Genomic DNA, 26,006 nt, shown 5'->3' on the forward strand with positions numbered 1-26,006 from the left:
GAATCACATCAGAAGCCCTCACCTCAAAAAACATACCCCGGAGCTGTGAGTCCGTTTTGAAACAAAATGAATCAATGAGAGGGAGCACAGTGTGCAACTGCAGCTATAGAACCATATCAAGCAATTCTGTATGAATGAAGCAACAGCATGTGATAAGCAGCGTCTGAATAATTCTAATGTGCTACAGTAATATTGTATCTCAAATGTAAAACAGCACCACATTTTCTTTACTACAGTCCTTTGTTGCTCATAATTATGGAAAAATTTAATAATTGAAATTTCAAAGGCATTAGTTCTCATTCAAATAAGCTAAGCCAATTCAACATGCCTGAAATAAAACAGCTATAGACAAATTGTAAAAAATCCTTCAAAACAAAAAAAATTACCTTCCCCCCCATGCTGAATCTTGTCCAGTGCACTTGTCCAGTGCTACGTACTTCATACAGAAATATAGTGTGTTATAGTTAAGTGTAGTAGTGTATATTATGTGCTGCAACGTATCTGCATTGATCAACCCACCACCAACTACATATGGGTTGTGATTAAAGCACAATGCAAATGATTAAGTAATTTTCTGTTACTCAACTCTCAACAAAGAAGCGCTAATTAAATTTACTGTGCAATTTACAAAGCAAGACAATGACATTGACAGTCTTATTAAGCAGGAACATGCACAACCCTTCTCAACAGCTGGCCTATGAAATACTCTCAAAAGGAAAATGTAATCATTTGAATCTATTGAAAATTCTAAAATATGCTGAGAGAAAAAAGGCCATCCATACACACTAAAAAGAAAAGCAAAGAAGCTATCTGACAAACTGAGCTGCAGCTTAACACAACAAAATGAAAACTAAATAAAAATTACACCAGTTTCAGCAACAGATAATGCACCTTGTCATAAGTAAAATGGCTTTCATGCCAATCACATGTGCCACAAGAGATTTGAAATTATTTATTTGATTATTGGGCCACAGTGTATGAAATGTGCAATTTAAAATAGATCCTTCTGCCATAATCATTATTTAGTACAAATTACTGAAGAATATTTAGAACTGGATGGCCTACACCAGTGCAATTAAAATAGATCAAACCTTGCCATTAGTCTAGCACAGCTTTCCTTTGTAGGGCATGCCAAATGAAGTTACAACAGAAGCTTGAAAGAAGTAACAACCCGAATATGACCTAGGTATAGGCATGACCTAACCATTCAGCAGAGCATCTAGGCCAATCAATGTGATGCCTCTGTGATCTGTGGGAGAAGCAGCACACTCAGCTCCAGTTCATTTAGAGAAAAGGCTACATACTCAACCTTGTCTATATACACACACACACACACAGAGAGAAAATCCATTGCCTCATTACAGACTTTTGTATTTAGTCCAAATGAGAGTCAACAAGAAGAAATAAAGGGCCAAATATTGGCAAAGTCTGAGTCCCTGTGACCCACCCACTGAGGGCCATGTTCATGAGATTAAATCACATGTTTTATAATGTGATTTGCAAAGGATTATGCAACTGCATACTGTGGAACTGAATGAGTTTCATTTTAAATTCTAATGACCTTAAAAAAATACATAAATAAAAAACACACAAAAATATAACTGCTAAATATCTCAAGGGAGTGAACTGATAAGAAATAAAACTAAGCCCAGTCAATAAATGTTCAGGCTTAGCAGTAGATCATAACTGCAGGCAGAAGGTAGATTTGGAGCAGAGAAGAAAAAGTTGCAAGAGAGTAACCCACAAAATCCAGAAACCTGAGGAGAGGAACCAAGGCCGGGCTGATAAAATTTCTAAATCAGATTTTCTTCCATACTAAAGGCTACAACTGGGTAAACTGAAATTAAGTGTAAGTGTAAACCCTTCATTGACTCAAGCAACATCACACATGGATTTCTTCTCAATAAACTACCACCATAACATTATTCCAGGCAAGGGGAATAACACAGATCTTCTTACAATGGCACCCGGCAGTCAGTGGGATATATTCGTTTACAAATAACAAGCATAAGGATTAAAGTGACTTGTGATACTAAATACTGTGATACTGGGCCATAGCATCAGTGGCCACATTAAAGCAGGATAACACTCTGTTGGATGTGCTGTAAAAAGGACTAGTGATTGCCTAGTACCACAACACAGCTTAAATGTGTGTTCCTTAAATCTTCCCTGTAAAAAGGTTACATGTACAATTGCCAAACTGCACTGGCCACCAAAGCAGTGACCAGACAAGCCGAAGATCTCGGGCTTCAGGCCACCAAATGCTGAAATGTCGACAAGACCTCGCAGCAAAAAACTTCATGACTACCAACTCGGAGCCACCTTCCCTGATCAAGACAGCCCTGACTCACTTTCTAAAAATGTGCAACATTAATCTATGCAAAAGCCAAAGTTCGAATTAATTCAACAGCCATTAATGAGGAAAACAAGACTTCAAGGATGGGGAAAAACAACCAATATGACAAGGATACAGTGCACCATGACAAAGGAATAATACCTATCCTAGCAAAAGAGGATTACTTTGTCTTTGAATAGTACAATCCTTCATAAGGCAGAGTTCTCACTCCGTTTACCTTCATGCACACGTTGCTTTAGTTTGAAAAAGTTGATCTATTTCAACTGAGGGAAGGGGGGGTAGTAGCTTATGAACCAGCCTATGAACCAGAAGACTACGGAGTCACAGGTTCAAATCCCACTTCCTACCATTGTGTCCCTGAGCAAAACACTTAACTAGTGCTGCACGATTAATCTAATCGCAATGTCAGTCTGTGCGATTACATGAACACAAAAAGCTGCGATTTAAATGATTAGTACATGGAATGGATGGGGTATGTTGCCGATCCATTCTCTCAAAGTTTGCGAGCTGAGTGAAGTCTCACATCTCACGCCTCACATCTCAGTCGGATGTGACATGTTTGGTCACATGACTTTCGATTCAGAGACATGGTTAGACGACGCATGACGCGCTGCATCGTACGTCAACGTCACCGCCATATTGCGAGAGGCTCTGCTGTGGCGTGAAGCATATACATGTCTATGGAGAGAAGTGCATAAAAATGCCTCACTCTTGTGCTGCTTGGGGCTGTACAAACCGCTGTACGCTCCAAACCAGATCCTGGGGGATTACATTTCATAGGTAAAGCGGGACAATTGTTTTGAATATATTTGGCCATTATAAAATCCTGTTTTATAAGTCTTAACCTTAGCTATGCTAGCAAAGCTATGCATCCCTGTGTTCAAGTCAGCCTCCAAACAACGGTTTGGTTAAATGTAAGAACTATATTACGGGATTTTATAATGGCCAAATATAATCAAAACAGTTGTTTAGCCTTACCAGGGTTTGTCATTCGACAGTAATGTAAAGAGTTTTTTGTGATTATTTAATTTTGTAGAAGATTGTATTTTGAAAGCACTGGGCATTTCAGGTTGTTTGTATGTTTCACTTTGAAATTAAACATTTCACTATTAGTATGCGACTTTTCATTGATATACAAGCAAGTGTCCTTTATCATATCGCAATCGCATATCGCAATATTGAGCTCAATAATCGCAATATGTATTTTTCCCCAAATCGTGCAGCCCTACACTTAACCCTAAGTTGCTCCAGGGGGGGACTATCCCTGTAACTTCTGATTGTAAGTCGCTCTGGATAAGGGCGTCTGATAAATGCCCTAAATGTAAATGTAAATGGAAGGAAGGTGCATGAGCCCCATGCCTTCACAATAAATATTAGAAAGGACTAGCAAGGTTGTAATAACACAAACAGAAGAGGAACGCATCAACAAGGCGGCCAGCAATCCTGAGGCTTTAGCATATCTGACATCAAGGACAGTCAACACATGAAACACGAGAAAAAAAAACTTACTTAATCCTGTCGGCGTCTGATAAGGACTCCTGGAGGGAAATGAAGAGAGGGCAGCATTAGTTTGGATGGAATGATGATACCCTTTACATCAATGCCTTGTGAGACACCGGTTTCAATGTTTACTATTACAAAGTCTTTAATGGGGGACCAAAAAAAAAAAAAAAAAGGCAATTAAAAAAAACGGCAATTAAAAAAAAAATCCATACAAAACAGAAAGCTTGGCAGCACATTTCGGTTGTTCATGAAACCAAATGTCCACGTTTCTTCCACATAACTACTAAGAGTGGTCCCAAACAGCATTTTGAAATGGTATGCTCACTTCTTCGAATATACAGCTAAAGTCATGATCAAATACATTACATGATCATATTATTACACCAATGTGAAAACCTGACTATGGAAAAAGGGAAAGACTGATCTAGTTCTATTGCAAAGTTGCAGTACGACGTTGAGGCAGGGAGCTAAGAGTTAAACAGTGTGTGACAGGAGCAGAATTCTACATGATGTGCTCTTAGCAGAAAAGGCCAATAGGTATATCCCTTTTGGTGCTATGAAATCAATTTGACAGCGCTGTCACCCTGCCAAGCAAAGGGCCGTAATTCTGCAGCTCACTGCATGAATAAATGTTGGGGGTCAGTCGTCGGCTTACAGAACCATGGCAGCCATTTGAGTTGCATACTAATGTAAGACTTTGTACAGTGGACTCTGGACACAACGGTGGAATTTACAACTTGACATTTTCGGGGTGTTTTCACATATGACCCTCTTTAAAAGAACTCAGTCCTCTAGAAGTGGTTCAAAGAGTATAACATGTGATCTACCAACTAGAGCTGTGCAAAGATCCAACTATTAGAAGGTGAAATTATTGATAAAGTATTTAAATGTATTTATTATATACACATTACATTACATATACATATATAATATACTATTTATTCATATATTATGTGTGTGTTTTGTTTTTAGGCTAAATATAGATAAGTTCTTCCCATAAACACATAAATACCAGCGGGTTATGTGTTCATAATTCACATGTGAATAATGCTGTTCGTTTGGAATGCTTACTAATTGATCTTAACTTCAAGTGTGAAAGCATAGCGGATGCTTCTGCTTGCATAAATTGGACGACAGAACATTGTGCCAGTCAGTGTAATCAGACGCTGCATTTCTTGAGCGTACCCAAGCAATCTGGAATCTTCAGTACCATCAGAATGAATATGTAATAATTTTTATTTTATGGGAAGAAATGAGCTAAATGTCACTCATACAATGTACACCATATAGTGGGAAGAAGGGTTTAACGCCGCCTGCTCACCATACCTTGATCTGAGATAAAAAAGAAAAAGTCGTGGGCTGTGATGCGGGCGCTTTTTCCACCCCGGAGTGGGAGGTCGGCAGGCCACCCTTCGGTGGAAGTGATTTATCAATAACATCTTTACGGTGTGTCCTGTTATCCAACTGGCCGGGCTGGTGCAGGGTCCCTCTCCGGGTCCTGTCCTCCCATTCGGTTTCGCTGCTTTGGCAGGAATCCCCGCCTCCGCCCAAACGTACATAAACGTGGCCCTCAGCTTTAGGCCGAGCACCGTGGCGCTGAGGCTCTCGGTCGGGACTGTCCTTCCTCAGAGGAATGTGCCAGGTTTTGGGTCTGGCGTCCTTATCAAGCTCCTTCTCTGATCTTTTGGCGCGGTGGTGGGCCGCCCAGTTGTCCCACGGTCTCTTCTCCCCTTTCCTGTCCGCATGTGACTTGTGCTCGGGTGGCTGAGCAGCACTGGGCTGCTGGTTCTGGCCGCTCTTCTGAGCCCTGGAGCCTTCAGGGAGTTTGCCCCCAAGCATCTGCAGGCTGGCTGGACTCAGCACACGGAACGTAATTTCATCCAGGAACCTGGAGAATTTCACCTTCTCCTCAAGCATCTGGTTCTTCCATTCGGGTGGAGCATAGGTTGGAGAAGCAGAGGACACTGATGCAGCCTGTCCCAAAGGGGATGTCTTACCACGGTCTAAACTGCCACGGTCTGCGTCACGATCTAGTGAAGGATTCTTAGGTTTACGACTGCGTCCATGACTCTGTCCCAGCATCTCTGCTGATTTGGACTTGCGTAGAATGTCAGCAGGGCTCACACCTAACTGGTTAGGCTGCTTGAGGATGCCTTTTGGTGGGACGGGCTTCTTTGGTAAAGGGGGTGGCCTATGTACCAGGATCTCAGCCTTCTCCTTGAAGACCAGCGAGCGTTCCAGGCTTCGAGATGCTGAGGAAGATCTAACGCACTGCTGTGAGCCCTCAGAGGTTGGCAGGTCCTCATCGCCCGAGCAGACCAGCAGGTCCTCGCTGCGGCTCAGGAAACGGTTCAGGGTGGGGTGAGGCTTTGGGGGAAGGCTTGTGCCGACGGCCCCATGACTGAAGATCCGAGGAGGAGGCAGGACAGTGAGGTCCAGGCTAGACAGACTGGACACATCCAGCTCACTGTCTGAAGCCAGTGACCACGAGGAGGAGAAAAGCTTGGCATCAGACGGACTTGACGGGCATTTCGCCGGGCAGGGGTCCGTAAACCTGGTGCGTTGCAAAACGGGGGTGCTGGTATGGTTTCGGAGGCAAATTACCTGGCTGGGGTCGGGAGGGGTTGCAGGGCCGGTGGTTCCAGCAAGGTCCTCCCTGAAGACAGGCACACTGTGGCGGGTCTCGCGGTGCTGTGGTGGCGCCTTTCGGTATGGCTTCCTGGCTGGCCCGGCGCTACTCATTCTCAGCGCTCAGTGTCTCTCCATAAACTGTCCCCTTGTCCTTTTGTCCTGCCGAAGAGAGAACGGACCATCAGAAGGCACCAGCCCTGCTCCCTGCCCTGTGCAAAAGAACTATGGAGTTCTGTGGAGCTTCTTTCTCTCTCCTCACTACCCCCCAAAGCCACTGCGATGAAAAGAGCCGTTTAAATCGATAGGCTTTGATGAGAGCGGTAGCAACAGTGGGCAGCTGCCTAGTATCAGGCTTTCAGAGGGAAAGAGGGATGGGAGGAGGGGTGTGGTGGGGAAAGAGGGATGCCGCCACATCAAATAACCATCAAACATCTGTCAATGGCTGTGTTGTGTTAGAGAGTGCCTTTATGGAAGGGGAGGGGATATATATATATATAAATAAATAAAAACAAAACGGCCTCAGTCTGTGACTACACACACATCTGCCAAATGCAACTAGAGGCAAAACAGAAGTGAATCTGTTCACAAAACAGACCAGGCCGGGGGAATTAGGCAGGAAACAAATGAGGCACGGGAGGGCCGCGAAACCAAGTCTCCCCTCAAGCTAGCAATTGATTCCAGCAGGGGTGTGTTTCCAATATGCAAATTCGTTTGCCTCTGTCCACTCACTGACAGCATGAGCAGCATTAATCACAGCAGCTAAGCTCAAGAGTGCGGAAACTGGATGCACGGCCCATCAGTGTCGACGGTGTGATGGACTTTTGGAAGTTTTTCCTTGTTGCAATGTGTAAATTTCTCACCCAAATTCATGGCAATAACATTGTAGACAATATAAACACTTTAAATGAAAGATAAGATAAGATGCTGTGTGGGTTGATATTCACCACGGATCCAACTGAAAATGACCCAGTTAAGCATAAGGGAAAGACCAAGAACTGAATTTCAAATAAAACCCTTGAACCTCTCAAATACCGCCAACAAACTGGATTTGCATCTACATTTTTAGACTAACTGGAAGCAAATCTGATAGGAGCAAACTGCTTCCCAACACTGAGTCACTGTGCGGATTGCGTTTCCTGCAGGAGCCCAAGAATCTGACTGCAGATAAGACCGGAACGGCAGCCTGGTGGGTCAACACATGAGAGTTTCAGCAAGGTGCCTGACGCTTATGGTGGGGAAAGAATTTGACACCCTGCAGTCAGGCGAGAACACATGACCAACATCACGGGTCCTCATTGATCCCTCCTGGGTTTCCGGGGTCACGGCCAGCACCCTGCGTCTAATCCAATGGCATCCCCTCAATCATAGGCTATTATTTCAACGCCAGGAAGTACAGACTGCACAGGAATTAGTTGGTGCACCACTGCATTTTACTGTTGAAAAAAAGTGGGGGGGGATCAATCACTCCCTAGTTCTGCTGTTCATTTGCAGGGCTGGAAACACACGTGAGTGCGTGGAAGTTACCCAATCAAAACGTGTCTGGCTGGCAGGCTGCCCTCCTTATTGACGCAATGGGACAATTCCCCACTTTACAAAACTGGCTGAGTTCTACACCTACACCACAAACACAAAAGCACACACCAGGCAAATATGACTTTTATACAGATATAAACTGCAACTAAAAACTGAACTGCATGTTCCGCTTTGACAAATGTGACTCACTGAGCTGTGGCTTGTGAATGATTCATGATGCAAGTTAAACATTCATCCTTTCCTTCAAAAAGGACAAAAAGAATCCATGAGGGCCTTGGACTTTTTCTGTGCTTTCTTACTATGTGGAGTGGGTAGAAAGTGAAAGGTAGAAAGTGTGCGGGTCTCTAGCAGGAACGCACAATGAATGACTGAACATTGTAACATGGCACTGTGCTGCTCAGGCAGTATCACAAAGAACCGCATAATCAAGATTTCTGTATTTTGAACTGGGACTGACAGAAACGCATACAGGATTAAAAAGTCATTTTTTAACCTTTCAAAAACTTGCCATTTAAACATGGATGTGCACTTTTTATATTTGTACAACCCCCTATATAAATGTTCTCTGTGAATTGGTCACAGTAGCTCTGGGGCCAGTCTGGTTTTGGTTGTAAAACTCAGCAGCACGAGATATACTTCAGGGTTCGATTCCCGATCCTCCGAGGTGCCACTGAGCACCGTCCCCACACACTGCTCCCCGGGCGCCTTTCATGTGTGCCCACTGCTCACTTAGGGTGATGGGTTAAAAGCAGAGGACACATTTTATTGTATGCACCATTTGCTGTGCTGCAGTGTATCACAATGAATCACTTCACTTTCAGTTTTTGACAAAAAGTGCAGTATGGCCTGAAGAGACATGAAATAATTTTACACAAAGATCATAATATAAAAGTAATAGTAAAAGCTATTAAATAAATGTTAGCTTGTTTACTTTTACTGTAACATCCTGGCATCCTGACAAATCTCCGCTGTGGTGAAATCTCGTTCTGACGAGGAAAGCAGTGAAAGAGTTCAGTTGAAGTCAGTGACAGCTTTTCCGAGTCACCCAATTATCGAGCGAGCTCATTATCGAATTGCATGAACCACTGAAGGCAATTATTGGTAAAGGTAGAAATGTTGACATCTGTTAGAGAGCCTGGAACAGGAAATGTGCCAGTCTGTTGATGATCCTGCTGGAAGCGGTGTTACGCCGCAAAGTGATTGGCGAACGTGAATGGCTCGGTTCATGGCCTGACTAAACACTTTTAAACATAAACACAATTTGATCTATTTAATTTATAAGTAATGTTTTATATATTATTATAAGCAAAAAAACCCAAGCATAATGCTTTGCTGAAATATCAGTAAAAGATGTCACCTGAACTAAAATAAATGAATGAATAAATAAACCACCATAACAGTGTGCCGGTTTAGTACAAAAGTTAAATGGCAATTAACTCAGATATATTTTTACAGCATGTTTACATCGACACAGAACAAGGAAGACAAGTTGATAATCTGTTTTTCAAACTCACTGCCATTCAATTTTGTCTTTTTTTCCTTCTGAAGACTAACGGTGATGTGGACTCTTGAGGTGATGTTCAAACGACGAACAGGTTGTGGGAATTACTGCCTTGGAGTTGTAATCAAGTGGGTGATTGTGGCGTTTATCCATGCACAACCCTCCTCCACCCCAATCACGACATGCACCACCAGCATTCCGTTGCCAGGCCCTCACCTTCCTGTCAGCTCCCATTCCCCTTTCCTTAACTGGCACTGCAGGCCCACGCCGCAAGGCTGAGGCTTCAGTAAACATCAAGCCGGTGTGAAGGGAGGCAGCGAGTGTGTCATGCTGTTTAATGGACACCGCAGAGACCAGCTCTGCTGAAAAGAAACCAGCAGATTCACCACGGCTTGCAGCAAAAATTGGTCGAGGACAAAAACACGGGCAATTTTCCTTCAACTCCCAATTAATGTCTGGTGGAGTATCCTGCAGTGTGTGTTCTGGTATCAGATACGGATACTACCATGCATATTGCTCTAAAACCTCAACTGCAGCAATGAAATAGCGGTTCTGAAAAGCACATTTTTAATATAACATAAAAAGTAAAGTAAAGTGAAGTGATTGTCACACGTGATACACAGCAGCACAGCACAGTGCACACAGTGAAATTTGTCCTCTGCATTTAACCCATCACCCTGAGTGAGCAGTGGGCAGCCATGACCGGCGCCCGGGGAGCAGTGTGTGGGGACGGTGCTTTGCTCAGTGGCACCTCAGTGGCACCTTGGCGGATCGGGATTTGAACCGGCAACCTTCTGATTACGGGGCCACTTCCTTAACCGCTAGGCCACCACTGCCCCGGTACGGAAACACATGGAACATAAAGTCATAACCACCCTGCCAGTTTTTAATTGTGCACAAATCAGACAAATGAATGTTTACAGGACAATTACAAACTTACCCAAACTAAGCTGGGTTTCAGTGATTCTTCATCCACAAGTCCAGGCCAATCTGCAAAAGACAAAATGTACAAAAGGTCACTATGATTTGGCTATTCGCCACCCAGGACAAATTCTGCTGGTTTTCCACATAAATTAGGATGGGAGCAGTTCAGCATTGTGGGGGAACTGGAACCGGACATTGGGCAGCCACCCCAGTTACATTCAACACTACCATTGAAATGTAACCGATTCCGGTTGCTCTAAATCAGCGTGCTTCTAATCGATTCCCTGATTCAGTTCCAAAGTGGTAAAAATAAATAAATAAAAAATAATAATAATATGCACTGGATGCACTGGAATATTAGAAACTTATTTATCTGAGTTTTGGACATCCAAAGCCACAAATGAACTGCATTTGTATGCTGTTATAGGTTTTACCCACAAATAGTTGTAACTATCTTGTTGTAAGTGTCCTTACAGATGACGCTTAGAAATTCTGGAAGTATCCAGCAACACTTATTCACGCAACAATCTAGAAAAAAAAATTAATAGTGATGAGAATGATAAGACTCCCAATCTAGAAACACCTAGAGGAAAATGTATAAGTGAGCATTTTTTCTGCCAAAAGCAGTAACTCACCAAAACTCAATCTCTTTTCTTCTGACATTTTTAAAATCCTATCCAAAGAAAGAACGAGTGTGCATCTGTCTTCAGTGTGCAGCATATAAACACTTTCCTTGCCCTTACAGCACAGCATCAACACATACAGCTCACTCGCCACCAGAAGCTGGGTTACTTTCACTTGCATAGCCAAACCAGACTTCCCAGACTGGTGGACGTTCACATTTATGGCATTTACCAGACGTACGTGGCTTACAATCAGTATTTACAAAGACAGTCCCCCTAGAGACATTCAGGGTTACGTGTCTTGCTCAGGGACACAATGGTTGTAAGTGGGGTTTGAACCTAGGTCTTCAGGTTCACACACGAGTGTCTTAACCACTACCACCCAGTGGTGGACCTCAAATGGTTGTGACTCCTTTTAATATTTTTAAGTTAGTGACTAAACAGATATAAGCGGCACCCATCAGGCTGAGGGCACAAGAGAGGAAGGTGGTGTTTTATTATTAACCAGCATCTGGGCATGGCAGAACAGAAGAGAGCGGAAGAGGGCTCTGTTTCTTCTTGTTTGGTTTCAGCTTTAATAATTTAATGAGGGTGAGGCGGCCATGGCTTACGAGACTGTGGATTTCACAAAGAAATAAAATAAATAAATATTTTTTTTTGGAAAAGGACTGTAGTCAGCTGCCAAAGCAGAAAACCACCGGTAAAGTAATATCCTGGCCTGTTCCGGTCAATGTCAGACCTGCCCTGGAGAAGACCTGATGAAGTTCACCTCTCCTTCCCACACAGCTTCCTCAACAACAGACTACAAGTGGGAGTTCCCAGACATGCATTTACATTAATGCATCTGCAAAGACTTGACATTTCCGCTCTAATTATACTACGAACACACTGCTTCATTGATTCCGACTATACTGCTGAAATTTATTCATTCCCATGATTTAAATGAGCTCAACTTATTTGGACTTTACATCCATGTTTAATATAATTTCACAACTGATTCACTGACTGGCCAGTTTCTTAATGACTAGATGGACCACGAGCCAATTACGGCTCCCAGAAATCCACCAAGCGACATGCGTACAGACAATATGTATCCAAATTAAAGGCAGAATGACGACCAAAAGTACATAAAAGATAAAAAGGGGGGGGGAGCCATAACAAAAACCCGGTGATTTCGAGAGAGAGAGAGGGGGTCTTTGTAAAACCGGACAGAAGGGCAGCGAGGGTGGGGTTATAGTACAGACAGAAAGCACCAAGGTCATGTAAAGTTACACAACGGCAAAAGAAAGCGAACAGCCCCTCACCTTAAGTGCGCATGCTGCAAGCTCCAGAGTCATCACCCCTAGTGCATCTCTCCAGTCGCCAGGGAAACTCAATCCAGCGCTCGCTACCTCCACCTCTCCAGTTACTCACCCTCCTCCTCCTGCCGCCGCAGCCGCTACTCTTGGCATGTGATCCTTGTGGCTAATGATGACCTGATACAAAAGAAGGCGGATGGAAAAACACAGCGCAGCGTCAGTGCTTTCAGCTGTCACTCAATGGCCAGCAGGGACGGGTCACAAGGCGAACGAAGCCTCACTTCTGGTGCAAGTGTCTAAGGCAGCCCCCTCCTTTACATTAACCTTCAGATATTGCACAGTACTAAGACCCAAACAATAGCCCCCCCGACAAATCCTGCTGTGCTCACCCCACAAGCCCTTGGATGCTAATTAAGGTGTTCCAGTAGAAAGAGGAAGGCCAGTTTAACACAAGAGAGCGGAAGATTCCTGTAGCATCACTGGACTGTGAAGGCTGGTCCAAAATGAGGGGAACAACTCACCGCCACAGACATTTTAAAACATACAGGTCATGAAGACGAGTCTGCTCTTATACATTTATTAAACTGTGCAGACCCATTCAAAGGGGACTAACAGGGATCCTACACAATTCTACTTCAGCCACACACATTATTTAAATGGGTAATGAATGGGTAAGATGGGTAGGTGATACTTTGATACTACTGAGCACAAATGACAGAAAATATCAGAGTGCAAAGAGCATGTTTCCTTCTTGATTTATCTATGTATTTATGTAATTCATTAGGTACTCGTTGCCAGTTCAGAAATAATGCCCTGTCACTTTTTTTTTTTTTTTTTTTTAAACTAATCTAGTAGAGGAAAGACAGAACTATTTTCTCCAGACTGTGAGGGACAGGGAGCTCCCTGGAGTGAAGCGATAGTCATAGTAAAACACAGCACAGCACACAGTGACACAACGAAATGTGTCCTCTGCGTGACCAGTGGGCAGCCATGACAGGCACCCAGGGAGCAGTGTGTGGGGACGGTACCTCATTGGCACCTTTCAACTGGCAACCTTCCGTTTACAGGTCCATTTCCCTACCCACTAGGAATCCTTGATTCTGTTTAAACATTTTGGGTCTTTGGACAATTGCAACTTTTACAAATTTCATACACTTGCAGCTGGAATTCTCTTCCTATGTCAGCTATTCTCAGTCCTCCACCTCCCTAGCTAGTCTATATCAAAGCACCAAAGGTTCATTTTACTTTGGACGGGACTGACCAATAGAGATTTTTATCCCTGATACTAATCTTGGAGAAAGTCAAATTCAATACTCTCTCATATTTTTCATGCTGTGTAAGAGCCCTGGAATGATTCATTCATTAGTTTACAGATGAGGTCAGTGGTGTGTCCCCGAGCGACCACAGCTGGTTAGGTTCCCTCCAACCAACAACCCTTTCTCACCCCTGCGAGCTGCTCAAGCGTCTGGTACACGATCCCTCAATTTGCATACAATAATGAAATAAGAACGAAGCGAGGCTCATGATTCTTTTAACCTGCCTTGGGAGAGCAATGCTGATTGAGCAGAACACACACACACACACACACACACACACACACACACACACACACACACACACACACCGGCCAGTCAATTTACACGGCTGCTTTAACAAATCCAGAGCGAGGGGCAAACAGATGCCCCCAAAACAGGAAGGTTCAGAGTGACATTATACAAAAGTCAAATATGCTACATGTCAAAGGTTGGTACCCAGGAGTCACAGCCTCAAAAGCCAATAGAATAAAAATGAGAATGTCAAAATAGGACGAAAAAAATTATAAAGCCATGCGTTGCTGCCTGCCATGAATGATGTGTTAATTATCATTTCACTAGTGCTAAATGGATTTACAGATGGAATGTAATAGACCTGTCAGTCAAAATATCCACAAACTGCTCACCTGACAGACTACCAGACATGTTTCAGTGGAACATTTCTATGGAAATCAGCAGCGATTATTTATTTAATAACAAATAAGCACTACATGCTCACTGCAGCAAAATGCCAATCCACAAAGTCCAGCTCCTTCCTGGCGTGTAAATGAAGACCTGACGGGCGGGGAGGTCCTGCACATGGAGCCAGCAGGAGGAAAAAAAAGGCTACTTTCCGTCTGGATGCAAAATCAGGCATCACGAGGGCTGAAAATGTGGTGCGGTTGTGGTGTGGTCCACTCTCATGCGAACTTCATGCATAACTCGCATCCAGATATTAATAAAAGATGCCACTGAAATAATCCATTAACACACGATGTATAAACAAAAGATGAATTTATCTTATAGGGCAGTACTAGGCAACAGTACTATGTGGGGGTCAAATGTGTCCTCAGAACTGACCTAAATAAAGAGAAAAGATGCAAGAAAGATACACGAAATTTAATGATACTTAATTACCTATTGACAGCTGTGGGTTTAAATCATTTAAAAATTAGGTTCTGGGTAACAAATAATTATACATAAACAAAAAATACTTTCTCTTCTTTGAACATCAATTTTGATACCAATTAGCTCTGGTATGGATACTTAAACAGTTTTGCATCTGTCAGATCATGGAAATCTGAAGCAGACTACATCAATTTTCAACAGGCATTGCAGCGGGCAGCCCCCCCCCCACTGCCCTTCAAGGAAGAGTTCTGTTTCTGCCAGCTATTGAACCGAGGATCTTTTGCGTGTTAACTACTACACTACAGAATCTTGTCGCTATCAAAGCAAGCAGCAGGACAAATTTAGCAAAGCCGAGTAGTATCAAACATACTATCAAGTAACAAGTACCATACTCAGACTTGGTATAGAGTTTGAAATTTCTGTATCGTGACAAGCCTAATGTATAATCTACTAATTATTAAAATAAATAATGTAATGATAACATTGAATTTCCACCCATTTTCCTGAAATAATGTAGACTGGCGGGCCAAATTACATAATGCATCTACTGTGACATTTTTTCATTAAACCTGTCTATTCTATTAATCTTATCACAAAGATTTTGTCAAACGATTGAATGTGTTCTCCAGCACATTCAATAGATTGGGGTTAATGTCTCTATGGTGGCCAATCCAGGTGTGAAAGTGATGTCTCATGCTCCCTGAACCATGCTTTCACAGGTAGAACCCTAGCAGCGGCGTCTTGCCCATGGAACAAAAAATGAATAAATCCACTGATGGTCAGTATATATTCAGTATATCCAGGTAGTCTTCTCCTGAAGCCAGACCTGACACCAATACAGTACCACCAATACAAGACTATTTCCCAACAACCTGTCCAGGGAACCAGTTTAAACCCAATTTTAGTCATTTCAGTAATCATCTGAGTTTATGTATATTATGTGACATTTTCCAAGATCATACTTCATCTGTTAACATTAAACAACATGTTGTCATATGAAACATATTAATTACTGCAGCAATTGTCCAAATCAAAGGGTCTTGACAATTTTCTCATTTAAATACAGGTGCTTGCATGCATGAGCTGCCATGTTCATTTGTGTTTGCACATTCATTACTTTACATTGTAACTATTTATTACAGTGAACACAATGAAAATACTGCCTACAGCCTCACTCCGTGGACACATACAGCACAAAATCCCCCCCAAAAAATCCAGTTTCCATGCAAATGAAGCCCAGTTCCAACCAACTTGCGTACACCGAATCCCTAACCCTGTCCCAGTGACACTGTTTTACACACAATCCCTGCACAGCACGGCCAAATCCTGTTTCACTGTGCAGTGCACTAATCCCATCATCCTCTGGAAGCACGCCACCAGCTTGCTCCACTTCGCCAGGTCACATGACACAGGTCAGGCAGGGCTGACACGAGCGTTACGCATTTTAAAAAGATTCGACAAAGTGAGTCTAGAAAGTCAGTGAGTCCATAGGTGGGAAGGAGGAGTGTGTGTGTTTGTGTGACCACTAGGCCACCATTGCCCCTCCCACTGTGGGTGTCAAGTCCTATCTCATCCAGTGCAAGCATGCACGTACGCACACACACACACACACACACACACACACACACACACACACACACACACACACACACAAAAAAAAACCTTGTCTGGCCCTTGAACATATGGCGTCAGGCAGAAGACTCTGACGGACAACAGCAATCTCTCTACACAGCAGCCAGCTCGACTGTCTTCCGCCTTGTGGGATGCCAGATGCCATTATAAAATCTTCAATTTTCCACACAAACAACATTTTCAAACCTAATGGAAGAGGGGTCTACATTAGACTCATGTTGCGCGCCTGCAGTCTTATCACAAGGCCACCTCTATGCCAGGTAAACCAGGTTGCTGCTGGTGGCTGAGCTGCACAGACGGGAGATGGCAAAGGTCAGGCGTGTGAATCGTGATCTGTGCTGCAGGACACGCAGAGAAGACGCAGTCTGCTGCATGCTAATGCTATTTTTGTAATGCCTGCCCTATTTAAAGATTATCAGTGACTTATACCTGAAAAGTTCTTTAGAAGATAATGAATAAGCGCAACATATGACTCAGAAACTGGACCAGCTTCAGAGACGAAAAGAATGAGAAAATAAAATCAATATACAAATGGGTGCAATGAATCAAAGCTGAATTTCCAAGAAAACCTTAAGGAACTAGAGGCGGGATTTACTTCCATCTAGTGAATGTGGAAAGAAGGAAAAAAAGATTTCTAATGAGGCCTGTTTGACATGCACCTCCTCTTTCACATTTTTACATACAGAAGAACATTTAATTCAGTGGCAATCATTAAAAGTGCATGTATTTAGCATTTGACTAAAGATGCACTGATTTGCTAGGATTATTTCTACGCAGTCGAAAACGCAAAGGTTTTAATCTAATTACAAGCCAATCCCAAGTTTAATGAATGAAAATGAAAAATAAAAATCGGCTAATGAAAATGACAAGGCACTTCAGACCGACCATGCTAACAGAAATGAAAAGACAGCAGCTCGGTCACTCAGACTCATTTTTCTGATCAAATTCATTAGCTTAATGCGGAGCGTCCCCCAACTGCGAGGATGGCTGAGTGCAGAACTTCTGGGGTATCGACTGAAACGCTCCAATACTACCAAACACAGAAAGATGAATTGTGTCAGTTCCGAATTCCAATACCCAAAACAGTAAATCGCTCCATCTGCCCATCACTAAACCCATAGAGAGATCTATAGTTGCTGCTGATTGGCTTTCGAACCGGACACCACAGAGGACACATGTCCTGAAAACTGAGATTGGCAGACGCATGGTGTCTTGTGTACTGGTGCATGATGATCATTAGGTTTGGTAGCACAGTCACATTTTCATACTAAAACATAATTTTGATTCATTTTGCCGCTGTTAATTATGCATGGATTCCAGTACACACAAATTGTGTGTGTATGTATATATAAATTCTGAATGACAGCCAGTCATAATGGCAGCAGTACCCCATTCACCAGATTTCAAGTGAAGCTGGTTTCCACTTCACCATCACACCATGCTGTACAGTGCTCCGCTGAATCAGGCAGCGCTCTCTGGAACCCTCTGCATAACCCAGATTTTGCCATTTATAGCTTGTGCTGTTGATCTGTCAGAAAAATTATAAAATAATTGTATAATTGCATATTGTAAGAAACCAACACAGTAAAGTGACAGGCCTACATATGCATTCCAAGAGTCTTTCAATACCTGTGTGTGCAATAAATTGAATTAAAATTTCATTTCTAAATAAATGAACGAATGGCATTCTTAATGCTTTAAGAACCATTAGGTTCTGCATAAGCCTAAAGACCAAATACTCGCAAAAATATATCTGAGAGGAACAGGGTGATCACCATGGTAAAGGCTAGGCAAGGACAAGTTTCTCAAATTCAAAAACAAATTACTGATCACACACAAACAGGACCTGTACGTTTACCACTACAAAATGACAGTGCCTAGCAAGTGATTGACAGACATCGTAAAAGAGGAGAGTTGCTTGGCAACGTCTCTTCCTCTCCAGGCACAGTTCGTCATAGATGTGCCAGTATAGAATTTTGCAGCAGCATACTATAGCAGCTCTCTCAAACAGAAAGAATCCAATTGCCCGGGCAAATCTGCATCACTCTCATTCCCTCGCTCTCTGCCCCACTATTCTGTCATTTTCACACCTTTCTCAGTGGGACAGATGAATAGACAGACCTGGATGCGGTGCTCATGAGAGGACATTGAAGACAGCCGCCTGCAGATCCATGCGATATACTTCAACGTGACCTAAGGTCACATGTGCTACAGCATAAAGAATGGCAGCGAGAGATAAAGCAAGGTATTCTGAGAGCAGCCTTGAATCCGTTGCATGATGTCGATCACGTTCCTCATTATCAGTCATCTAGCAGTGCTGTGCACTCTTTTAAAAAAAATTAGTCACCAGAGAGAAGCTAGTGGCTGCAAGAAGCAATTTTCCATCCTATTGATCACTTTCTAAACGCGCGCACACGCTCAGCCAAATCCTTCTCATTTTCGCCATAAAGTTCTGAACACACTAAATGTGTGGTTAAGAGGAGAAAGATGCCCCCCCCCTTTCTAATTACAACAAGCCTTTAACTCTTGCCCTTCTTGCTACTAGCTCGAAATGCATTTTATTTGACTCAAACTCTAGCACGGAGGTACAAATAAAAAAAAGAAAAAAAAGTTGGAAAGTAGTCATGATTGCCAACATAGCTTTTTCTAGTTATCACGCCACAAAACACAAAATTATTCTGAAAGTTATTTACTTTCACACATTATCTATCTATTATATTTCACACATTATCTATCTAACCATGTAATTATGCATGACCACAAGAACCCATTGAATATATGGCCAACAATTAATTGAAAGCCCTTTTCTTTTTGGCATCTATCATGGGATTTGACAACATTAAGGACATGGAGGTGTGTCATGATCAGCAGCGGATGAAAGTATGCTCAGTATGTGGAACGTCATTCTGCTTCTACATAAATTGACTACGGTTTGTCTAATGTAAAGCGATGCCATACCAAACACTCACGTTATATATTTACATTTACGGCATTTATCAGACGCCCTTAATCCAGAGTGATTTACAATCAGTATTTACAGGGACAGTCACCCTGGAGACACTCAGAGTTAAGTGTCTTGCTCAGGGCCACAATGGTAGTAAGGGGGGTTTGAACCTGGGTCTTCTGGTTCATAGATGAGTGTGTTACCCACAAGGCTACTACCACCCCTGGGTGGGGACATTTTCCTTTATTGAAAAGAAAGCGCGTCCGCAGCAACATTTGTCCTGCAAATGAATTAAAAAGGCCATACGAAGGGCCTTGAAGGTGAGACTGGAAGGTGACTTTGAAGCCACGGATTTGACTACACTAAGGACATGGAGGTTTGTCACGATCAGCAGCGGATGAAAGTATACTCAGTAGGTGAAACGCCAGCTACACTCTGCTGGAATAAATAAAGGCAGTGTCTGGATTTCTTAAACTAAATTCGAAATATACTTCCATTGTATGATGCAATGATGTTCTCCCAGGTTCTCCCCGCAGAAAATGATCGGTTTAATTTTTGCAATGCAGCAAGTGTTTATATTATGTCTCAATTAAATTTTACTATAAATTATTTCTGTATTGATGACACTGTAATTGTGTTTTTTAAATAAAATATCTGCAATTGAATTACACAGAGAAAAACCTGCAGAATTATAATACTGAAGTGCCACTGAGAATCACAATTCATACTGATTCCCATCCCTACTGACTGAAGTTTCTGCACATGTATAGGTGCAAGAGAGAAAAGAACAAAGGACGAATCTTCAATCAGAGGTCTGAACCGTGGGGTCAGAAGGTGTGAGGAAGCCCTGCATGCCAGGAGCTGACAGTCAGCACACGTATACACTCCTCCAGGCAGGCGCATGTACCTACACACCTGCAAACACACCGCTGCGATCTTTCACCAGCTGGAATTGCTCCGAGAGCTGAACAATTTCAATGGATATTCCCAACACACTTCATTTGCGGAATACTGAATACATATGCACATGCATTATTATTAAATTATTCATTTGATTGACCGTTGTAAATTATTGTTTTTGTTCTGCATTCCACGTTCGCTCAGGTAAGATAAACGTAAACAGAGGTTTTATTGGGACTGAATTATTGGCAAATTATATAACGGGGACAGTCATAAATAGCCGCTCCACTCCCAAATTTGTCCAGCTTAATTTATTTTCAAATGTTGATCTAGTAGATGTGACAGCAATTAAACCCTAAAGCGAGAGACTGCACGTTTTCCATTATTAAACATCTGTATATAGCCCATTTTTACATACTCCACAGATACAACTGCTGCTCACACATTCTTTCACTTTGGACTGACCTGATAATTCCAGTGGGTGACGGGTCTATAGGTACATCGCTAACGGTGCCTTTCAAACTCTTGACCAATTCCAGGAAATGTCAATCTTTAGGCAGAGAGACGATTAGCTTTTGATTGCCAATTAACATAATAAGAGTCATCACAAGGACGCTTGTTAAGGCTTACAATCAAACTCACTGCCTCTTTGCTTGAGCCAGAATCAACCAACACACACACCTCTTTGCGGTCCCCAGCAGTGCGCAATTCATTAGCTAAGCACCAAGTGCTCTGCCATTAGCCAGGAAATCAAACGCTGAGTGAGAAGTTCCCAGAAGTAATTCAGCCTCTGCGTCATCATCCCTCCAAGAAGTTACTGATAAAGCAACTGCAGTTGTGAAAGAAGTGAAAAACGCCACCTACTAGGCATCCGAGTACAAAGCCATCAGGGTCAATCAAAGACTCCATGCCACACTGCCTGTGCCAAGCAAATGTTGGAATCCATGATTTACACACACACACACACACACACACACACACACACACACACACACACACACACACACACACACACACACACACACACACACACACACACACACACACATAAAACAACAAGCGCTTGCATCGAAGTAGGTTTGCAACCGCTGGAGACCATCCCAGGAGATAAGTGAGGGCAGGAATTCACTCAGGACTAGATAACAACCTAATGTAGGCCACACACACACAATCAACTCACACACCTACAATTTAGGGTCACCAACTCACCAAGCATACATGCTAGAGGTTTGAACCTTTACTGGTCTCATGATTCCGTTCGAACACAATTATCAATGCATCACAATGCAACCCTTCAGTTTTTCTACATATGTCAGTGAGATGAGAGTTAAGATAAAGAGTTGAGGCCTCGTTCACACGAATGTCTGAACCAGTGGCATTCCGGTGAGTGCGGATAGAACACAGAACGTTTTTCAAAGCATCCATATGGGCATTCAGTACCATGCAATGAGTGAAGTGAAAGTGAAGTGATTGTCATTGTGAAACACTGCAGCACAGCACACGTTGCCAACGGAATGTGTCCACTGCTTTTAATTATCACCTTGGTGAGCAGTGGGCAGCCATGACAGGCGCCCGGGGAGCAGTGTGTGGGGACGGTGCTTTGCTCAGTGGCACCTCAGTGTCGGATCGGGATTCGAACCTTCTGATTACGGGTCCACTTCCTTAACCGCTAGGCCACCACTGCCCCTGAGAGGGCGATCATTTCGAACGATCATGTGCACAGGGCTGAACTCACATCAGGCAGCTACAGTCACTACCGGCACTACTGTTCAACGAGAAATTGAATACCACCACCGGAAAATCACCCAGCAACATCATCATCATCATATAACAGATTATGTTCTGCACTGCGTCGATGCAGAATCTTCCACGGCTGCATCGCGATGCATCAGTTTAGAGATTACGCCCAGAACACAGAAGGAGACCCGCACCACATGGAGAACATGCAAGCTCCACCATCCTTGGTGCAGTGCAGGGATTCAGAATGGTCCTAACAAGAGGGCCGCAGTGCAATACCGACTCACACCGATGTAAAAAGAAACACAAAGCCACTCAGGCAGCGAAAAAGAACCCGTTCAGAAATTCAGACTGTACTGCAAGATGGGTTTGACATCTGAACACGGCGCGCGACAAGCAGAGGGAGGTCGAAGGAACGGCACAGCCGAGCGGGCGTGTCCTGAGCACAGATGGTGCGGCCCTTTCGGGTGCAAAGCCATGTTTTCTCTCCCATTAACCTGCCTTCTGCACAATGCTGACCCAACACACGCACACGGCACCACCAAGACTCTCCGGGCCAGTTCCGCTCCTCCCGACAACTGGGCAGGTTTATCTTACAGCTCTTGCGAGAGGAGAAGCGATTTCATGCTTGACGCTCTCTGATAGAGCCGTTCAACAGATGCCGCAGCAGCTTGTGATGTAAGAGGCTCACGGCTTCAGCCGCCGATGCAGTCTGAAGAACTGGGAGGGGATGTAAACAAAGACGGAGATAAAAATCTGTCATTTCAAATGAACAACGTCACAAGGCTAATGTATTGGTTTTGACTGGGGTGGTTAAGAAATACAGCAGGAGGGGAGAATGAGTGAGAAACTAAAAAGCAGGTCAAAAAGAGGGATGAAAATTATTATAATTTTTTTTTTTTTTTAGAACCACTCGTGCTTAGGAACAAGTCATTTCAACAAAATGTAATAGCTGGGGTCCTAATGGGGACGCTCTATTCAAGACACCGATTTGAGATTAAAAACACCACAAGCAGGCGCCGCCCAGTTCCTGCCCACTTCCTGTCCTTCAGCTCAGCCAGGAAGTAGTCGTGACATGTTGATCTCTCTGGGGGGTACACAGACAGATACACACACACACACACACACGACTGGAGAGAAAAGCCACCAGGTTGGGTGTGGAGAGCTCAGAAGCCTGGAACTGAACTGTGAATGGTGACTTCAGCCAGCTGTCGAATTTTTACAGATCACACAGAACTAACATTTCAGTGGTGGGCACGGGTCAGAATGGACACCCCCTGACTGGTCCGCAGCAAACAACGAGTCAGTTTTGCAGATGCTACAGCCTGGATGTCCAACCAGAATAATTTGGTCCAGGTCAATCCTTTTTTCTGCTGATTTTCAGATCATAGAAAAAAATGTTAATTCAATGGAAAAAAACAAAGCGATGCATGCATACAAAAATCAGTTTCTTGGGGATACTCCAGGCCTCCTGTGGAGCTCTGATTTCCCAAAGACCCCCCAGGGATATTTTGCAGTCACTTCATATAGAAGTCTAAGGCTGAAAATCCCTCGGAGAAAATGCTGAAAATATTGGACATGTACGCTTCTAATCCAGATGAGAGAAGACATTTCTTTTCACCTCCTCTCCTTTATTACTTTCAGTCGATTTCTATCCTATACCCTGGGGTCAGGAGCAAATGCAATCCAACATGAGCTGGCCCATTCCGGAAAGCTGGGGCCCTATATGGGCAATCATAGCTAGATGTGGGAAGTAAACAAGGGTAAATAACAGATAAGTCATACATTTAATTAACAACCATGCTCTCTTCTGGGAAATCAAACACTAAATGCCAAGCTGGACTTTTCGTATCGATAAGGGGGACCTCTGAAACAGCCGGCATTTCAGTTTCCACAGTGACGATACAAAAAACCTCTTTCCCAGTGCAGTGTATAGCCATCCCACAAGTAACACTCTGTGTGTGTGTGTGTGTGTGTGTGTGTGTGTGTGTGTGTGTGTGTGTGTGTGTGTGTGTGTGTGTGTGTGCGCTTATGTCTTGCAACCGTGTGTATGCGCATTTGCTTGCGTGCTAAATAAATGTGCGTTAGACTTATTTAGCCTCCATCTGGTACACAATCCAGAACACAAAACAGAGCGTTACATACTGTTTATAAAGCACTGCTCTGAAAAAAGCATTTGCGGTATGTACGTAGTAGATATTACTGCCATTTAATACACCTTGCTCCGTTAATATCTCATGCTTCAACGCGTGTATGTGAAATTTCTTTTCTCTTTTAAAAACGAGTAGGCCTACATACAGGTGCGCTCTACAGTTCGGAATTTATGGTACATGGCTGCCTGCGTATGCCTGCGTGGAGGAAAAAAAAACGTCACAGCGGCAGACTTGGCAGCCCAGTCTGTGCCGGTGATGTGATTTGTAATCACTTTAGGTTTCTTTTGTCATGACTGCCCTCTGGCTCCCTGCTCAAGGCCCCTGGAATGGAGGGACTGTGCTGAGCCGGCCCTTTCAGACGCGATGATTCACAGTTATGGGTGGTGGAAGGTTGGCGGCTGTGGAGGCTGTAATGTGCACTTGGCACAATCACCATAATCACTTGCAACCCCAAGGAGAAAAAGGGGAAACAAAAGAGTGGAAGTCAGAGCGAAAGGTGAGTCAGACATCAGGATAACAGACAGGACCGTTCGACAACTGTACGAAACTATTTAAAGATCTAGATTTCTAGGTAGCATTAACACATGCGATTAACACACAGACACAAATATAGAAGGTCCTGGAAATATGAGAGCGCCTCTCTGAGGCATCCAGAAAACACAGAGGTCTTTGTGATGGGAGGACGTGGAAAAAAAGCTACCTGATCTTGGCTGATGTCTTCCAAACTGATAAGACATCTGACCCTGCAAAGGAGTACCACTGGTGGACACAAATTTCAGGACATTTATATACAAGGAGCAAACCACTAGTGGTTTACACCTTACTAATAAAACTTTTTTTAATCAGTTCTAATCTATTTGGTTAATCCTGTTTCAGATTAAAACCAAACACTGCACAGTTTTCCCTCATCGCATTAATGCAGTAATATCTGCATTCTGATTTGAAATATTAAACATAAAACGCAAAGGAGGACGAATGGATAGAAATAAAAAGACAAGAATGGATGGGACACGAGAGAAGTCTGGAAAGGGTTCAAGAATGCCCCTGAATAAGTTTGGCAGCTGGAAATAGGGCTATTACGGACCGGTGCTGCCATACAGACTCTCGGTCTGCACATAAGAAGCGGTCCACAGCCCTCAGGGCCCATGAGTCCTATTCAGATGACAAATATAGACACTCTTATATACCGCACACTCCTACAGCGTTTGGAAACAGGAAATTAATAAGAGAAAACACATACACACCTACAAAGCCCAAATCCCAAACAGAAGTCTTAAATTACAAAATGCAAAGCTAATATAGAGAACTCACCTCATAACCTACAGCATGATCTTCCCTAACCAACCGCCATCCCAGCGTCCATTATTTTACCAAAGACGACAAAGCCATCCAATGACATTATCTTGACATACATTTATTATTCCCATCCGGGGAGTTACGCTTTTTCAGCAGCTGGCATGAAATGGTTTTTGCTTTTATATCGGTCTTAGTTGTCCCCTAATACTTTATCTGAAGACTCTTTCTGAAATTCAGCCGTGGTGCAGAATTACAGACACTTTGCGATTCAGAGATCCAGTCCCACGATGAGATGCGTCGTTTCTGTGTCAGTAGCTAATCAGGAGGAGAGAGGCGGGACAAGGATGAAAGCTGCCTATAGAAGTTGAGGGGGTATCCACAGAAATGACGTCATCAACACCATTCACCAACCACAATGTTTGCCTCAGACAGGAAGCCTGCATTTTATTCCAGACACTGCTGCTCTCTACACCTTTTTGTGTCCACGTGTTCTGTGGTATGATGCTTCTGGAAGAGCTTTACTAAAATATTGCAAGTTTTGTGGAACATTTTGAT

The 26,006-nt window shown here is 43.3% G+C and overlaps 1 protein-coding gene across 4 annotated transcripts in view; it reads right to left on the minus strand.

Annotated features, from left to right (window-relative positions):
* tjap1 (tight junction associated protein 1 (peripheral)) overlaps nucleotides 1-26,006 on the minus strand; it is a 53,406-nt gene that overhangs the window by 22,487 nt on the left and 4,913 nt on the right. For 2 of the 4 annotated variants that reach the window (XM_028988807.1, XM_028988805.1), the window contains exons 2-5: nucleotides 12,376-12,546; nucleotides 10,465-10,514; nucleotides 6,464-6,649; nucleotides 3,866-3,894 (exon numbers count right to left, since the gene is read on the minus strand). In XM_028988807.1, the coding sequence (XP_028844640.1) occupies nucleotides 3,866-3,894; nucleotides 6,464-6,601 (167 nt within the window). In that variant the 5' untranslated portion in view covers nucleotides 6,602-6,649; nucleotides 10,465-10,514; nucleotides 12,376-12,546. The remainder of the gene's footprint in view (nucleotides 1-3,865; nucleotides 3,895-6,463; nucleotides 6,650-10,464; nucleotides 10,515-12,375; nucleotides 12,547-26,006) is intronic. The other 2 variants (XM_028988806.1, XM_028988808.1) reach the window with 2 other exon arrangements.

This window comes from Denticeps clupeoides, chromosome 8 (genome assembly GCF_900700375.1).
Source record: "Denticeps clupeoides chromosome 8, fDenClu1.1, whole genome shotgun sequence".
Taxonomy (NCBI): Eukaryota; Metazoa; Chordata; class Actinopteri; order Clupeiformes; family Denticipitidae; genus Denticeps; species Denticeps clupeoides.